This window comes from Hypanus sabinus, chromosome 7 (assembly GCF_030144855.1).
Source record: "Hypanus sabinus isolate sHypSab1 chromosome 7, sHypSab1.hap1, whole genome shotgun sequence".
In the NCBI taxonomy this organism is placed as follows: domain Eukaryota; kingdom Metazoa; phylum Chordata; class Chondrichthyes; order Myliobatiformes; family Dasyatidae; genus Hypanus; species Hypanus sabinus.
Window position 1 is genome coordinate 71,715,563 of NC_082712.1, and position 18,569 is coordinate 71,734,131.

Genomic DNA, 18,569 nt, shown 5'->3' on the forward strand with positions numbered 1-18,569 from the left:
AAGAAATTGATATATTTCTTTCAAAATACAGTACTAAATTACCTACAGTATCAATCCACAGAAATCATAAAATCTTTTCCTGTTCAAGTTTTGATTTACCACTAGCCACATGAATGACATTCCATGCAATGACTTTGTGTCTTAAGCAAAAGTACGGTGGTTTTCTCTTGTGAAACTGGCATCAATATTTCAGTCCATACACTGTACTAAATCAACCACTGAACTAAACCAACTAACTCATCCAAATAGGTCATAGAATCTTCAGCTTCAAAACATTTTCTGATAGGCTGCAAATGTGTGGTGGATAATTCTTTGGTTACAACAACATTTTCTTCTGACCTGGCAGTGAGACGTCAGTGAAACTAGCTGTTAACATTTGCCGTAAATTGTCAAGATGCTTGTGTAGATTTGCATTTTGGCTTTGTTCTTCAGCCAGTTCCTCCTCCAGTTTCTCTTTAGCACTTCTCATATTGTCAATGTGTTTCTGCAAGACTGCATTCTGCTCTTCATATTCGATATTTGTCTTCCGTAACTTTCTCAACTCTGCTTCTCGAGCTGTAAAACAATTCAAAAAACAGTAAGTTTCATTTGCTTTTCAAGATCTGGTTCCCTTAATATTGAAGAGTCCCATAACACACTGGAACATCTTATATTTGTCCAAATACCTCCACTCTGTCGCAAATGAGAGTGAAACTTTTATTTTTAAGATCAAGAATCATTTAGCATGGAACTCTTAAATGGTCACTAGGCGAAACACAAACACCTAACACCTGCACTTTCAGCATCTTACATTTTTATTTGACGTTAAGATCACAGATAGTTAGATAGTCTTTTGCTGACTTACGTAGGAAAAGTATTAGAAAGTTATGGGAAGCATCATTACCGGATTGATCAGAATCAGGTTTAATATCACTGGCATATGTTGTGAAACTTGCTGTTTTGTGGCAACATTACATAATAATAGAAACTATAAATTACTATAAGCATATATAAAAAAGAAAATTTAATTAAATCATTGACGGTGGCATCATACATCTTGAGCGACGATGGTGTAACATTTTTCTAATGGTTCTTGGGGCTATTTGCACTTCCTGAAGTCCCCACTCTAGAGTGACAGTCTGCAGGTGAAGGAGGAAGTTGCTCAGGGCAATGCAGCTCTGGCTTTTCATCTAGCTTTCTTGATGAGCATCTTGGTCCTTGTTATCTCAGTATGCCGTACAGTCGACCCTCCTTATCCGCAGATTCAACCAACCGCAGATTGGGAAAACCCGTAAGTTCTCTCTCCAGCACTCGTTGTTGGAGCATGTACAGACTATTTTTTCTTGCCATTATTCCCTGAACAATACAGCATAACAACTATTAACATAGCATTTACATTGTATTAGGTATTATAAGTAATCTGGAAATGACTCAAAAGTACAGGTAGTCCCCGGTTATGAACGAGTTCCATTCCTGAGTCCGTCTTCAAGTCGGATTTGAAGTCGGAACAGGTGCATCCAGTATTATTTAGCATCAGTTAGTTAAAACGTTTTTCTTAGTATATAGTACACATTTTACCTTTCAATGAATATGAAACATATCTATTTCAATAATTAAACCACTGCATTGCTTAGTAATAATTGTAGCTTTCTTCAGGGCAGGGCCTTTCACATGCTCCATTAAAATTGTTCCGATCGTTGATCGACTGTAGCCTAACACTTTTCCAATGACTGATGGCATTTCACCTCTTTCCAATCGCTTTATTACTTCCACCCTATTTTCAATCATGATCGTGATTATTTTCGTGAACAGAAACATTGTGGATTCAGAGCTGAACCGCCAGGTCCTAATGTCCACCGCACCGAGACAGGTTAAGTAAGGGACTTGAGCATCCGCGTTTTTTGGTATCCGCGGGGGTTCTCGGAACCAATCCCCCGCAGATATGGAGGGCCAACTGTACTCCGCTTTTGACTGCAGCCCACCATGCTGTCTAGTTTTCAACTGTTTCCTCCCATGTGTTGAGGCTGATGCCTGCCAGCTCCATGTGGCGCATGCAGGTATCCCTGTAGCAGAGGCATGGATTTCCTCGTGGGTGGTACCTCTCACTCAGTTTGTCATGCAGCACGTTCTTGGAAATGAATCCATGGTCCATCTGCTTGGCATGGCCCAACCATCTGAGGCTCCTGGAACTGAGTAGTGCTTGGATGCTGGAGGTATCAATCTGCTGCAGAACCTTTGTGTTGGTGATTCTGTCTGTCCTGTCAGGAGAGGAGCAAAATGTGCCTGAGGCAGCGCAGGTGGAATGAGTTTAGCCTCTTCTCTCGGCTGAAGTACGGTGTCAAGCCTCACTGGTGTAGAGGAATGAGCTGAACACACACACCTGGTACATACTCAGCTTGGTCGTCTGTTGTTCAGTCTGGCCATGATGGCTGCAGCTTTGGCCATCCTGCTGTTCACCTCTGCTTTGAGGGACGGGGAGCTGGTAATGGTCGACCCAAGATAGGTGAAAGAGTCGACTCTGTCAAGAGAGCAACTATCAACGGTGATATTTGGAGGGGATTCTGCACCCTGGGCCATGACATTCATCCTCTTCAGACTGACAGTTAATCTGAACTCCTTGCAGGCACGGGCAAAATGGTTAATCAGTTGTGGGAGTCCACCTTCAGTGTGTGATGCCAATGCTGCATTATGGGCAAACAGCATCGTGTGGATGAGGGCTGTCCTAACTTTGGTCTTGGAGTGCAAGTGAACAATGTTGAACCGCTTGCCATCAGCTCTTGTGCAAAAGTAGATGCCTTCAGTGCAGTCTGCAAAAGCACAGTGAAGGTGCATGGAGAAGAAATCACTTCACCCAGTCTCACCGTCCTTCACACCTAGGAGAAGTCCTAACTCCGCTCAACCTTCATCTTCTTGCAGCACACCAATCTTTAGTTTTGTCAGACATCTTGCAACTCAGCCTCTTCTTTTCTTTAAATTTTTCTTTAATGAGCTTGAATATATTTTCTTGTAGTAACTCCAACATCATTTCACCCGCTCAACATGCTTTCCTAATTTACTTCTTCTCACTGCCATCACCATGAACAGCCATAATATCACTCATCAGGACTAGACTATTCCATCCATTAACTTTCCACCCCGAGGATATACCTTAAATTCCTGTGTATAAGCTGAGAATTCAGCTCTAAAGTTAGGGGGTCAGCTTATACAGAGGGTGCCAACTTTGGGAAAATGAATACATGGAGGACAGGTCATATTTATTGGCTGTTTTTGAGTCAAATTAGTTCCACTGTCGACACATGAATTCTTTGGTATTTAAACTCACATCTAGTGGCTGGAGCCCGGAAATCAATCCACCGGGGATGACTGCAATGTCCGTATTTTCAGCTTTCAATGCTGCTTTTGTCTCACCTGACAAGTGTGCTTTGAACATGTCCCAGACAAGTAGCGACTTTTCTTTCCTGACACTTTCGGGACGTCGATGCCACACCTCTTTAACCCACTTCAAGCAAATGGCTTCGTCCATCCAACAGCGTTCTTGAACGTAAACAACACCCCACGGGAACTTTCTGAGCAATCTTTGTTTTTTGTCTCAACACAATATCACGTCTATTCATAAATTGACAGCACCACCTTTGCGTAGCTTTGAAATTTTTTGCTGACCTCACGGCGTTTTTCGTCCCATTTCAACGCTTGAATTCAAATCATTTCTCTGGTAACAAGGTATCTCGATGAGCGCTGGTGATTCACTTTTTCTTCCAGTTCTGGCCACTGGCATGTTTTTCCGCGGTTTGCACATTTTGTCGTTGGCATTTCCCTCAGCGTGTCCTCGGCCTGTCTCCACTCTCTCTTGTTTACACTAAACTTAGCAGCTGCAGAATTATTCATTCCTTTAGCAAAATCAACAGCCTTCAGCTTGAAGCCAGCATCATATCACATTTGTTTTAATCTTCTGTACATGGTGGTCGCAAGCTCAATACTGAGTACACGTACTGATCCTGCCACCCCGTGTTATGTTTTAACGAGATTACCATGGGCGCTAAATGGTTTCACGGGGGGGGGGGGGTTACATTTCCATATAACCATATAACAATTACAGCACGGAAACAGGCCATCTTGACACCTTCTAGTCTGTGCTGACGATTACACTCACCTAGTCCCACTGGCCCGCACTCAGCCCATAACCGTCCATTCCTTTCCTGTCCATATACCTATCCAATTTTACTTCAAATGACAATACCGAACCTGCCTCTACCACTTCTACTGGAAGCTCATTCCACACAGCTACCACTCTCTGAGTAAAGAAATTCCCCCTCACGTTACTCTTAAACTTTTGCCCCCTAACTCTGAAATCATGTCAGAGGATTCTTTTCCATTGGAAACCTAATCCAAAAATTCTCTCCATGATTTATTTATTAAGAATTTGCTTATAATGCTCTACAGTGTGTAGGCTTGTTTTCTTAGCAAGTACTGGTTCACAAAATTTCCAGGGTCTGGATCTGGCAAAGCTGAGTACCAGCATGTGAGATCTTGTGATCGTTTCTGGTTAAATCAAAAACCTCTACAAAAGGGGTTGGCTTTTCATGTTACAAACTTAACATGAAAAAGTCACTTTTTTAACCTTGAAATTGGGGGTGTCAGATTATACTCCGGATCAGCTAATATCCCAGAATATACAGTAGTTCACCTGCCTTCATCTCCAATTATCATTCAATCCTGCTACAAAGCTGCTTCAATTTTTAAATCAGACAACAGATAATGGAAATAAAGGTTGCAATCAGTAATTCCTAACATTGTTATTATAGCTACAAGGTTTCTTTCTATTTTTGTTATTTATACCATATCAAAGTTTATCTTTCTGATCAGCAAATTAAGTAGCCTTTGTTCACTTTGCCATAAACACTGTGTGATTTTGATAGATGCAGATCAGTGGTTTCTCTGTTTAAGATTCTCTTATGCACATTAATTTTTTACATTCTATATTTCATGCAAATGATCTTCATAAACTACTTCCAGTACAACGGTAATGCTTAATTACTGACAACTTTCCTGAACCATTTGACCCATCTGTTTTGTAATAACAAGATCTCAATTAGTTTTCATGGATGCACAACTTAATAAAAGTATTTAAATTGTGTTTGGTAAATTGGCTTATTATTGATTTAAACCTCTGAAATTACCACCACTGACAGTATCCTCAAAATCATTATGAAGTGTCTTTTAATGGAGCAATAACCTTTTGATATATCAAGGACCTTAAGTAGATCATGCTGTTTTGAATTTCACAATAATAAAAGGCACCTTGCAGACATGTCCTTTGTCATTTAGATTTGTGCATTTCACAAGAACACTATTTCACAAGATAAACAATGAGTTGTACCACAAAATTACATGCAATGACTTCACTGACTTAGTTGATCATAACTCACCTGATCTCTTAGATGTGAATCAGTACTGAAATCCTTCCATTACTTCACCACACATCGCAGATCTCCAATCTCCTCCATATTAAATATGTTTTTCATTTCTCTTCCACAGAACTTAACCTGTTGCATTCCTCCCACTTTCTCTCCAATGTTCACAGCCACTTCAGCCAATCAGATCCCACCAACTCTCCAGCTTCCACTTCTTCTTTAAACACCACTCTTAAAAATGTCACTTTTTGCCCTGGTTCCTTGGCTCAATACCCATTAACTTAAATCCTCATTACATTTTTCAACATCAGAAAATCTATATAAATTCAAAGTTGGTGTTTTGAACCAAGTATTTAATCATAAGTGCACATGATCAAAAATTGTTGATTCCCTACCTTTGTTATGATCAAGAAATTCTTCAGTAAAAATTGGAATATTAAACATAGACATTTTCCCTTGCTGCTCGTTGTTCTTCTGAGAAAATAAAGTGAGCTGAATTAAAGATGTGAGTCATTAAATAAATATTGGATTTTGCTGATTCATACTGCTAAGCAAGACTGACTAAAAGAAGCCTATACCACTTACAGAATTTTTATGCATTATTTTTCTGCATACTTCCAGTGTAACGACACCAGCTAAAAGCAACTTTCAACTGGACATGCACTAGCAATGTACTACTATAGCTACTTCATAGTTAGCTTCATGGCTAATTAGCGAGTCTTTAGACTCACAGAACAATCTAAATGAAACATTACACTTTTGTATATTAGCTGAGACACCTAGACTTGCAGCTGTTTGGACCATTCCCCTCTACCTGATATGAACTTGTGTTACAGAGCCACCTGGTGTCACTTCCCTTCACTGCACTGTCAATTACTGTACATTTCAAGGAAACAGCTGCTGAAAGTGCAATTTGGCTGTAACATAACTTAGCAAATCTCAAGGCAAACTTTATTGCAAACACAGTACACAACTATAATAAAAAAGACTTGTACCTAAAGCTGAACTGCCTTTTTGAAAACAATCCAACTGTGACTTTTAGTATGATACCGAGATGCATTCCAGAAGCTCTTACCTCACCATGCATGCCATTTGACAATGAATGAGCGGTTTCTAAAATAAGGATAAATGATAATTAATTGATAAAAACAAAGTTTTGGAAAAGCATTGATCCATAAAATTTCCACCTGTCTTACTGTACCTTAGATTTATTTTCTTTGCAATCTGACGTGCAATGAAAAGATACAAAATCGGTAAACATCTATTTTTTATCTGCCGCTAAGAATCCAGTTTTTAAACTAAATATTTTTCTGTTAGAATGATATATTAATGATAAGAAAAAGCAGGGCTACCTTTTCTTAGCTTCTTTTCCTGGATGGCAATTTTGCTCATTTTATAAGCTTCAGTTCGCTGGTACTCCTGCAGTTCTTTTATATACTGTTGCTTTGCCCGTTCAGCTTCATCAAGATAGAACTTAAAAATGAATAATACATATTTTTAAGAATTAATGTGGAAGGGGGAGAATCAAAAGTAATTCATTGGTTTGTCATATTGGATATATGACTACAAAGACTAAGAATAATGAATCATGGCTTAAAGTAATAGCTTGGGCTTTGGAATGGACAACAAGCACCATCAGCTTACTGCAAAACTCAGTACAAAAATATTGTAACTACCTTTAGTATTCCTAAGTCTGTATATCCAGAAAAATATTGGAAGGTTTCTTCAGTAAAGTCTTATGCATTGTTGCATTATTCAAATTTAAAAGGGCATCAGAAAAGACTGAGTAGTTAAATTTTGATGGAACTGCTACACTTGAATCTTCTAAACACCCTGAAATGTTCCTGAATGTCTCAGAAAAAAACCCATAACATTTGGCAACACCTAGAAGCCTGAAAAACCCATTTAAAGAAAGCAGGGAACTAGGGTTCTGATAGGCAAGTTTAAAGAGAATTAAGTTTTAAATGAAGCAGTGCCAGAATCCTGGATATGTTCACTGCTAGTAGAGCAACTAAATAATGAGTCATGTACTTGAACTACTATTTCAGAACCAAATTAAAATTCAGCAGCTTGCAATTTACATTTGGGTAATAATTTAGAAAAATGAGGATTATTGCATTGCCATAAAACCGGTTCAATAACATCAGTCTGGGAGAAAATATACTATCCTTACCTAGCCTGACCTAAACATAACTCTAGGCCCATGCCAACTGGGCCAGCTCTTAAATGGCCACTGAAAAGGGAATTTGAATACTGTTACATTCCAGTTAGCAGGTGCATGAGAACACTGCCACTTGCAGATTCTTCTTCCAGTTACATACCACTCTAATATGAAAATAAAACAGCAATCCTTTGTTGCTGTCTCCATTCAACAGCAGTTTGGGAACATCTGCACAAGAGGCCGTGGTTCAACGCCCACCTTTAGGGAAGCAGTTAAGAAAGGGCAATAACTGCTCGTCTTGCAAATGACATTCAAATTCTGAGAAAGTAAATTTAAAAAGGGGTGGGGGGGGTGAATACCAACTAATGGGAGTGGGGCAAGGGGGAGGGGAGGAAAAGGGGAAAAAAAAATCATTGGAAGTTTGAGAAATCGATGCTCATATCAATACATAGGAGGCTACCCAGATGGGAGATGAGGTGTTGCTCTCCAACCAGAGTGACCTCAGTGTGACAGCAGGGGTAGCCAAGGACAGACTTGTCTGAATAGAATAGTGATAGGAATTGAAATGGTTGGCCACCATGTAATCCTGAATTTTGCAGATGGAGAAGCAGTCTCCCAATCTACGTCGAGTCTCACCAATGCACAGGAGGCTACATCGGGAGCAGTGGATACAGTAGACAATTCCAACAGATTTGCAGGTGCAGTGTTGCCTTACCTGAAATCACTGTTTGGAGGTGAGGAAAGAGGTGAATGGGCAGGTTCAGCAATTCTTCCACTTGCCATGTGGAAGATTAGTGTGGAGGGACAAATGGACAAGGGAATCACAGAGGGAGCAATCCCTGCAGAAAGCAGAGAGTGAGAGGGAGGTGAAGATGTATTTGATGGTAGTATCCTATGGAAGATGGCAGATGTTGAACAGAATGATGTGCTCGATGCAGGCTCATGGTATGATAGGTGTGGACAAGAGGAACTCTACCCATTAAGACGGTGGGAAGATGGGGTGAGCACAGATGTCCAGGAAATGTGGACACTTCCTGAGATCCTGAGAGGAGATGCAGATGAGGGCAGCATCAATGATGGAGGAAAAGAATTGCAGTTCTTTGAAGGATACATCTTTACGTTCTGAAAAGGAATGACTCATCCAGGTAACAGATCCGATGAAAACAAAGAAACTGAGAAAAGGGAATGGCATTTTTACAGGAGACAGGGTGGGAAGAGATATAGTCAAGATCACCATGGGAGTCACTGGTTTTATAAAAGATATCAGAAACAGTTTGTCTCCAGAGATGGAAACAGAGAGATCGAAAAGGAGAAGAGAGGTGTCAGAAAAGTTCCAAGTGAACTTAGGGCAAGGTGGAAATTGGAGGCAAATTAGATGAAATTGACAAGCACAGCATGAGTGCACGAAACAGTACTAATGCAGTTGTTAATGTAGTGCATTTGGAGTTGAGGAACGTTATCAAGAATGGCTGGGAACATGGACTGTTCAAGTAGCCAATGAAAAGGCAGGCATAGCTGAAACCCCATGTGGGTGCCTATCAACACACCTTGAGTTTGGAGAAAGTGGGAGGAGTGTGAGGACCAGTTTCGCAGCCAGAGGAGGGTGATAGTGGAGAAAAATTGGTCAGGTTTGTTGTCGAGATAAAAGTGGAGAGCTTTAAGGCCCCCTTGGAGGATAGATGTCCAGGGACTGGACATCCATGGTGAAAATTAGGGAATTAGGGTCAGGGAATTGAAAATCGCTGAGAAGATCGACAGCATGTGAGGTGTCATGACGTAGGTGAGAAGGGACTGAACCAAGGGAACAAAATGGAATCGAGATATGCGGAGGTGAATTGCAGATGAGATTGGAGAAAATCTATCTTTTAAACAACACTAATATGGGTTACTTTATCAGCACATACACTTATTTAGCTGCTACACCACCTTCATTAATCTCTTTAGTTACTTAACAAAATAATTTGCTCAGATTAATCAAAGACCCAGTGCCTTAGCAGTTTTCCATTATTAAAAAAAAAAGCAGATAATACACTGCAAATCACCAAACCTGCTTGTCTTCAAGGGGAAGTTTGCTCCACTCACTGCCCAACGTCTTGGTGATTTCTGGAAAAGGTAAATCTGGTTGCTGTGCCCGTAACTGTTCACGGCGTTCATTCAAGAATCGCATGTAACCTGTCAGTGGAGCTTTGGGACCATTGGGAACATTTTTTTTGCGCTTTTTACCCTTTGGCCAGCCTCTTTTCTTGGTCACATGCTGCTGATAAGAATATAAAAATATTGAACTACTATTATAAAACCTGGAGTAAAATGTCTAGTGTTTTCCTTTTTAAAACATAACACACAGGAACAAAATTAGACCATTCAATCCACCCAGTCTGTTCCACCATTCTATCATGGTAGATTTATTATCCTTTTCAACCCCACTTTCCTTACTTCTCCCCATAACATTTGGCACCCTTACTAATCAAGAACCAAACAATATCCGCTTCAAGTATACCCAACGACTTTGCTTCCTAGCTGTCTGTGACAATGAATTCCAGAGTCACCACACTCTAGCCACAGAAATTCCTCCTCATCTCTGTTCAAAAGGGATGGCCTTCAATTCTGAGGCAGTGCCAGTTAGTACTACACTCTCCCACTATAAGAAACATCCTGTCTGCATCCACTCCATCTAGGCCTTTCAATATTTGATAGGTTTCAATGATATTCCCCTCCCACCCCCAATTCTTCTAAATTCCAGTGAATTCAGACCCAAACCCATCAAATGCTCCTCATACATTAACCCTTTCATTCCTGGAATCATTCTCATGATTCCCATCTCCCACCCTCCATCCTCATCACATCCTACAGGGGTTGTATTGAGAGTATCCTGAGCAGCTGCATCACTGCCTGGTTCGGAAATTGCACCATCTTGGATCGCAAGACCCTGCAGCGGATAGTGAGGTCAGCTGAGAAGATCATCGGGGTCTCTCTTCCCACCATTACGGACACTTACACTACACACTGCATCTGCAAAGCAAACAGCATTATGAAGGACCCCACGCACCCCATATACAAACTCTTCTCCCTCCTGCCGTCTGGGAAAAGGCACCAAAGCATTCAGGCTCCCATGACCAGACTATGTAACAGTTTCTTCCCCCAAGCTATCAGACTCAATACCCAGAGCCTGGATTGACACCTTACTGCCCTATTGTCTTGTTTAATATTTATTGTAATACCTGCTCTGTTTTGTGCACTTTATGCAGTCCTGGGTAGGTCTGTAGTCCAGTGTAGTTTTTTTTTCTGTGTTGTTTTTTTTTATGTAATTCAGACTAGTTTTTGTACTGTGTCATGTAACACCATGGTCCTGGAAAAACACTATCTCATTTTTACTATGTACTGTACCAGCAATTATGTTTGAAATGACAATAAATGTGACTTGACTTGACTTGAATCTCGTCTGGGCCCTCTCCAATGCCAGCACATGCTTTCTTTGATAAGGGTCCAAAACTGCTCACTATATTCCAAATTCAGTCTACTCAGCACCTTATAAAGCCTCCATATTTTGTTATAAAAGCAGTTTCAAACAATTGATCATTGTGAGTTAAAATAAAACATAATTAGGATGTATTTTCAATCTGACTTCAACAAAACATGGTAACTAAGTCAACTGGGATTCTTCATCTTGTCCACATCAGCATTAAGTAATCACTTAAACAATAGCCAACTATCTACACAGTGAAACTCTGAACACTGTTCCGGACTGTTTAGAATTCTAATCTCAGGGCACACCCAAAAAGACCCTCACATTAAAATTTGGGAACCAACAAAACTGAAATTTTCTAAAGTCCACCCACACAAAAGTGAGAACAGTTAAAGAAAGGAAACCTTCATTCCGAAAGCTTCGAAGTGTTATACTGTGAGTAACCATGGGAGTCTGACATTGAGGACTACATTGTTCTGCTTCATGCACTTAGGCTGAGCTTGTCAATTTCACCAACTTTGCCTCTAGTTTCCACCCTGCCCTGAAATTTACTTGAAACATTTCTAACATCTCCCTCTCCTTTCTCAATCCCTCTCTGTCTCCATCTCTGGAGACAACCTGTCTACCGATACCTTTTATAAAACTACTGACTCTCATGGTTACCTTGAGTACACTCTTTAGTACTTTTCCAGTGTTGCATTAAATCTCACTGGGCTGTGTAAATGTTGCACCTTGAGCTACCATCTCAGAAATGAAAACTTCAGGTAAAGAAACTGTTGAACTACATTTGGAAATAATGGAAACTCTGTGCATCATATCACAGCGAACTACAAAAGATTTATTTTACATTGTATAGTCCAAAAATAAAACCTGTTTCATTCTTTAAATGCATCAGTGTATCAAATACACATTATGGCTCAAGTCTCTTATTACGCCAAAGAACTCAAGCCTTTACGGCTGCCCAGATCGTTAAGAAATCAAACGATTATCTGACCCAACCAACTAACACACCTAGGGACAATAGCTTGCCTTGCAAACCGTTCATTCAGATTAAATCATTACAAAGTACATTGAGGCAAAACAAAGTTGAATAATAACAATGCAGAATAACGTGCAACAGTCATACAGAGAAGTGCAGGGCAGGTAAACAAAGTGCAAGAACATAATGAGAAAGATTGAGGTCAAGGGTCTAACTTATCAAACTAGGGAACCACTTAATAGTCTTATAACAGCAAAACTGGCTTTATTTGAAGATTAACTTGAATTTTCTCCATTATTGGGAAGTAAAGTAAATTATATCGGTTAATCCTCCTGAGATTTCTTTCTAAAAAAACAGTGTATGGTGTGGTTAGAAGCTAAAAGAGAAGAGGTTGCCTGTTTTACAGGAACAATAGAGTCAGAGTTGTTCAACAGATAAAAATAAGTTCTTTGCCACACAACATCTATGTAAACCATTTTGCCTGTTTTACTAATCACATCTTCCCACATACCGTCATTCAAATACAAGTCCAGATGTCTCTCAGCTGGTAATACTGTGTCTGCCTCCACCACCTTCTCAGTTTAGTCCAGATACCTATTGCACTTTGTTTTTTATCCCCTTTAAACAACTTCTCTCTCACTTTAACCCTACGTCTTGCAGTTTAAAACACTTCAACCAAGGGAAACTGATGGCCTACTTATCAACCCTAATTCTTCTAGGGTGCATCACAACCTGGTATGTAAGTTGTCTTGTCCAAGACCAGAAGAAGCTGTAAAAGATCGTGAACATAGCCCAGCACATCACACAAACCAATCTTCCATCCTTGGACTCACTTTTCACCGCACGCTGTCAAAACAGTACTGCCAGGATAATCAAGGACAGGACCCACCCAGCTAACACACTTTTTGTCCCTCTTCCCTCCGGGAGAAGGTTCAGGAGCATGAAGATTCGTACGGCCAGATTTGAGAACAGCTTCTTTCCAACTGTGATAAGACTGAACAGATCCTGACCCAGATCTGGGACGTACTTTTCAAATATCTGGACCTGACTTGCACTACATTACTTTCCCTTTTCTATTTTCTAATTATGATTTATAATTTAAATTTTTATTATATTCACTTCGAATTCTACTTCAGGAAGCGCAAAGCGCAGAATCAAATATCACTGTGATGATTGTATGCTATAGTATCAATTGTTTGGTGACAATAAAGTGTAAAGTATATAATGATGCCTTTTATAAGTTTCCATACCTCTGTCACATCATCTCTCAGCTTCCTTCACTTCAGGGAAAGTCAACCTAGCCTATCCCATCTCTCTTTATAACTCAAGCCCTCCGTTCATGCAACAACCTTGTGAATGTTTTCCTGCACTCCCTCCAGTTTAATCCTATCTCCTGAAAGTATATTGACCAGAACTGCACAAAATACTCCTTGGGCAGCTTCACCAATGTTTTATACAACTGGAACATGACATCCCTACCCTTGTACTCAGTGGCATGGCCAATGAAGACAAGCATGCCTTCTTCATCACAGCCTGTGTTCCTATTTTCAGGGAATTATGTAAAGATGCAAGAAGTTTGTGAATTCTTTGCAACTGCCTTGTTTTCTGCATTAATTAGTCATAAAATGTGGTCTGATCGTCATCTAAGTCACAATAATAGATAAACACAATCTGCCTAAACTAATAACACAAACAATTAGGGTACATTAGGGTTAGGGTTAGCATTCATTTTAAGAACACTAGAATTTTAAAGCAAGGATGTAATGCTGAGGATTTAAAAGGCATCAGTCAGACCATACTTAGAATATTATGAGCAACTTTGGGCCTCTTACCTAAGAAATGATCTGCTGGCATTGGAGAGGCTCCAGGAGATTCATGAGAATGATCCCAGGAATGAAAGGGTTAATGTGTGAGGAACGGTTGATGGTTTGGAGACCAGTACTCACCACAGCTTAGAAGAATGGAAATGGGGGGAGTCTCATTGAAAGTGGTCAAATACTGAAAAGGTCTAGATAGGGTAAATTTGGGGAGTGTATTTCCCATAGTGGGGGAGTCTCAGACCAAAGGGCAGCATCAGAATACAAGGACATCCCTTTAGAACAGAAATAAGGAGGAATTTCTTTAGGTAGAGGGTGAAGAACCAGTGGAATTCATTCCTCAACAGCTGTGGAGGTAGTCATTGGGTACGTTTAAAGTGGAGGGTGATTGGTTCTTGATTAGTAGGGGTGCCAAAAGTTTTAGGGAGAAGGCAAGGGAATTGAGTTGAAAGGAATAATATATCAGACAAGTTGGAATGGCTTAATTCTACTCCTACATCTTATGGTCTAACGCGGGCATGGGCAAACTACGGCCCGGGGGCCATATGCAGCCCATTAAGCTTTTTAATCCGGCCCGCAGAACTTGATGAAATTATATTAATAAACCTTGTTAACGTTTTTTCCCCGCAATTCTGGCGTTTTCCCAATAGATGACGCACTCTATATACATTGACCTTTGTTGAGGTGCAGCGTATTACTCCACATTTGCGCTTTACTCTGTGACCTTGTGGCGACCCATTTCTTGGCACATCCGAATCGGCTCACAATTAGCCAGCGTTCCAGCTAAGGGAGATAGCCTGCGGGGATTTGCGAGCACAGAGCTTTGGAGCCTCTGCACCACGGGGGGCAGGTTGAGGGAGGCTTAAAAGTGAGGCTGGGGATTTCGAATAAAGTTTTTTCCTTCGACTGCAGTTACCGACTCCGTGTCGTAATTTTAGCGCTGCGTGTAGCATACCGCTATAACCTCTCACCCCTTCTGTAAAGATGAGTGGAGCTAAGAAAAGAAAAGTGGATAGAGAATGTCGGGTGTTTAATAAGGAGTGGACAACTAAATATCTTTTTACCGAACACCGATCAACTGCTGTATGCCTGTAATGCCAAGAGACTGTGGCGGTTTTTAAAGAATATAATATCCCATGATATTTTATTTTCTCTTATGAGGTGTATTACCAAAACGCTCCATCCATCTGCTCCTGGTCCGGCCCCCCTGTCAAATTTTAGAACCCTTTGTGGCCCACAAGTCAAAAAGTTTGCCCACCCCTGGTCTAACTTCTCAAAATGAATCACTTTGCATTTGTCCAAATTAATTTCCATCTGCTGTTCTCTATCTCACTGTATCCTTAAAACCTTAATCAACTTTCCTAACTACTGAACCTTTAGCACCATCAACTTTGGTGTCATCTTCAAACCTATTAATCATGTCTGCTACGCTCTCATCCAAATCATTAATATTTGTGACAAAGAAGAAAGATTCCAGCACATTGCCTGCAGCACACCAATAATCACAGGCCTCTAACATGAAAAACAACCTTCCACCACCATCTTCTGCTTCCTTCATCAAGTCAATTTGATATAAACTCACTAGCTCACCCTCAATCCCATATGCCCCAACCTTCCTGGTCAATCTATCACACAGAACCTTTCTCGCTTCTAAGATCTATCCACATGACCTCACTGAACGTTCCATCCAGGATATCCTAAATACTGACAGGATGTTCTCCCTAATTGCATTGCAACTCGCTCTCCTCTCCTACTTCCACCTTTTATGCATGAAGCATAAATATCTGGTTCACTGAATTGTTAGTCTTGCCTGTTTCTCAACCATATTTTTATTATAGGTATAATATTATATCCCATGTGCCAATCTATGCTCTGAGTTCATTTAGAAATGCAAAAGACTACAATTGCTGGAATGTAGAGCAAAAGAGAACTGCTGGGGGAACTCAGCAAGTCAAGCACTGTTCAGCAAGGCCCCCTTTTGATTTAACTTTTTCTTCTGCACCCCACCTACTCCATCGTTACCTAGATCCATTACTCACTCAGCTGGTTCCACCTGCCCATCATTCTTATACACCCACCCACCTGGTTTCTTTTCTCTTGGTCTATTCTTACTACCACACCTGGCTCCAACTGCCTATCATCCCTCACCTCACCAGGTTTCTAGTTTACCCCTACCTGAGTAGGCCTAGCAAATCTCCCTACAAGGATATTGGATACCTCCTGCTCAGATCCATCTGTCTCTCTTGTACAGTTCTCCTGTCCCCTAAGATCCCAGTGGTCCAAGCAACTCTTCCCATCTACACAATCTCTTCAGCCACAGATTCATTTGCCTATCTTTCAATTCCATGCTCACTACCACGATGCACAAGGAGTAATTCTCAGATTTCATCCTTAGATGTCCTGCTCTGTAACCTTCTGCCTCACTCTCTATATTCATTTTGCAGAACCTACACTCCCTATGTTGTTAGTAATGATATGGACCACAACCTTCTGCAGAATATCCTGCATTTAGGTCAAAAGATCCCTATAACCCTAGCACCAGGGAGGCAACAGACCACCCTGGAGTCTTGTTAGCAGCCACAGAAACACCTATTTGTGTCCCTGATAAGCTTCCCTATCACTACTGCTCCCCTAGACTTTGACCTACCCTCATGAACTAAAAAAAAGTCATGGTGCCACTGATCTGGCTGCTGCAATTGCTTTCTTCTGAGAAGCCATTCTAGCAGCCCACCCTCCTACCCATTTCCTCACCCCCACCTATCAGTTTCCAAAACAGTATCGCTGCAAAAGAGGGGAATAGTACAAGAGATTCCTTGGCTTCTCCTCCTGGTAGTCACCAAACTACCACCCAAACTTGCAGTGTAATAGTCTTGATTTAACACTCTCTGCTTCCTCATTGAGTCCAAATGTCACTGCAACCAGTCTATGCGATCTAAGAGGAGCTACAGCTAGACATACCTCCTGCAAATGTAATTGCCAGGAACACTTAACTTCTCCTTGATTTCCCACACTTCACAGGGAGCATGCCATTTAACTGTTTGCCATTTCTATCTCTGTGGGTTGTACTGGGTTAAAAAGAAAAAACTTAAGATCAGAGCAGAGCACAAAATAAGTGTGCAGGAAGATTAACTTTCAAACACTAGCAATAATCCAAATAACCCTTTAATTGGATTCTTTATGCCTTCAGAAGCAGTGTATTGGGTAAATGGAGGCAAGTACAAGTACCAACAAATTAGCAAAATGATCACCCGTCAAAAGCAACAAGTCAAGGCAATCAAATGCTCTCATCAAATTGAGACCAGCAAATTCATCAAAAGTGAGAATATTGCTCTATGTAACAGCCATGCATGGGGATAAGTGACAAACATGCAAGATACAGCTGTATACAAAGGAAATGGTCCCAACGTATTCTCCAAGAGCAAAGCAACTCCATTTGCCTACCTGATGCTCAAGAAGTAATGAATCAAAAATAGATGGTTGGTTTGAGCAAAGTGTGTAGACTAGAGTATTTAAAGAATCTACAGAACAGAACTGCCCTGAGCTTTGTGGCTATCAACTAAATGGCATTGGAATTTTTGCCCAAATGAAACTGGAAAGCATTCACTAACAAATCACACCTCTGAGAAGTAAGGATAACATCTGACAAAGTTTCTTGCAGATAATACTACTTACTTCTTCATTTTTCTTCTCAATGGGTTTATCGTTCTTCTGAGATCCATTGTACATATTTTGATCTTTCGATGTCTCACTTCCATCCTGTTTTACTTCGTGTGGTGATCCTGGAGCACCTGAGCATCTACAGAGGTAATATAACAAAAGTATGAAGATTCACATTCAGTATACTAAATGCACTGACACAATAAGAAATAGCTGTATAGTCAAATCTAGACTTTGGTGGTTGTATCAATATAGGAAAAAAATTATAGTTTAAGCAACATTAGGTTAAATCTTCTGTTCCTGATCAATAAAGTGGCCAGACCTACTCCCAAAACCTGGAGAGTTCAGCAAAGGTTAAAGTTTGAAATTTTAATACAAGGTACAATAAATGTGGCCCTTATGACTTTCATTGTGCTAGACTGACAGATCTTCTAGTTTCATAAACAAGAAAGAATCTGCAGGTGCTGGAAATCTGAGCAACACATGCAAAATGCTGGAGTAACTCAGCCAGCCAGCATGCATCTTAGAAAAGAGTACAGCTGACGTTTTGGGCTGAAACCCTTTGGCAGCACTGGAGAAAAAAGCTGAGTAGATTTAAAAGGTGGGGGGGGGGGGGGGGGTGGGGGAGGGAGATACACAAGGTGATTGGTGAAACCTGAAGGGAGAGAGATGAAGTAAAGAGCTGGGAAGTAAACTGGTAAAACAGACAAATTGGTAAAAGGCCATGGAAGAAAGCGGGGAGGAGCACCAGAGGGAGTCAATGGGAAGACAATGAGATAAAGTGAGAGGGAAAAAGGAATGGGAAATGGTGAAGGGGGTGGAATGGAGGGCATTACTGGAACTTCAATAAATCAATGTTCATGCCATCAGGTTGGTGGCCGATGGAGCATAGGTGCTTGGTGAAGCAGTCTCCCAATCTGCATCGGGTCTCACCAAGATATAGGAGGCCACACCAGGAGCATCAAACACTGTATATGACCCCAACAGACTCACAGGTGAAGTATAACCTCACCTGGAAGGACTGTTTGGGGTCCTGAATGGTAGTGAGGGAGGAGGTGTAGGGATAGGTGTAGCACTTGCTTGGCTTGCAAGGATAAGTGCC

General features: G+C 40.8%; 1 protein-coding gene across 5 annotated transcripts in view; it reads right to left on the bottom strand.

Moving 5' to 3' along the window:
• Positions 1-18,569, bottom strand: part of LOC132396865 (SWI/SNF-related matrix-associated actin-dependent regulator of chromatin subfamily E member 1-related-like) — a 48,481-nt gene that overhangs the window by 15,712 nt on the left and 14,200 nt on the right. For 3 of the 5 annotated variants that reach the window (XR_009513154.1, XM_059974873.1, XM_059974874.1), the window contains 6 exons: positions 17,483-17,606; positions 9,599-9,808; positions 6,743-6,863; positions 6,466-6,503; positions 5,786-5,864; positions 340-555 (listed from right to left, as the gene is read on the bottom strand). Coding sequence is in view for 4 of the 5 variants with exons in the window: in XM_059974873.1 (XP_059830856.1) it covers positions 340-555; positions 5,786-5,864; positions 6,466-6,503; positions 6,743-6,863; positions 9,599-9,808; positions 17,483-17,606 (788 nt within the window). In the remaining variant the exon portion in view is untranslated. Of the gene's footprint in view, positions 1-339; positions 556-5,785; positions 5,865-6,465; positions 6,504-6,742; positions 6,864-9,598; positions 9,834-17,482; positions 17,607-18,569 lie in introns of those variants that run through there. The other 2 variants (XM_059974875.1, XM_059974876.1) reach the window with 2 other exon arrangements.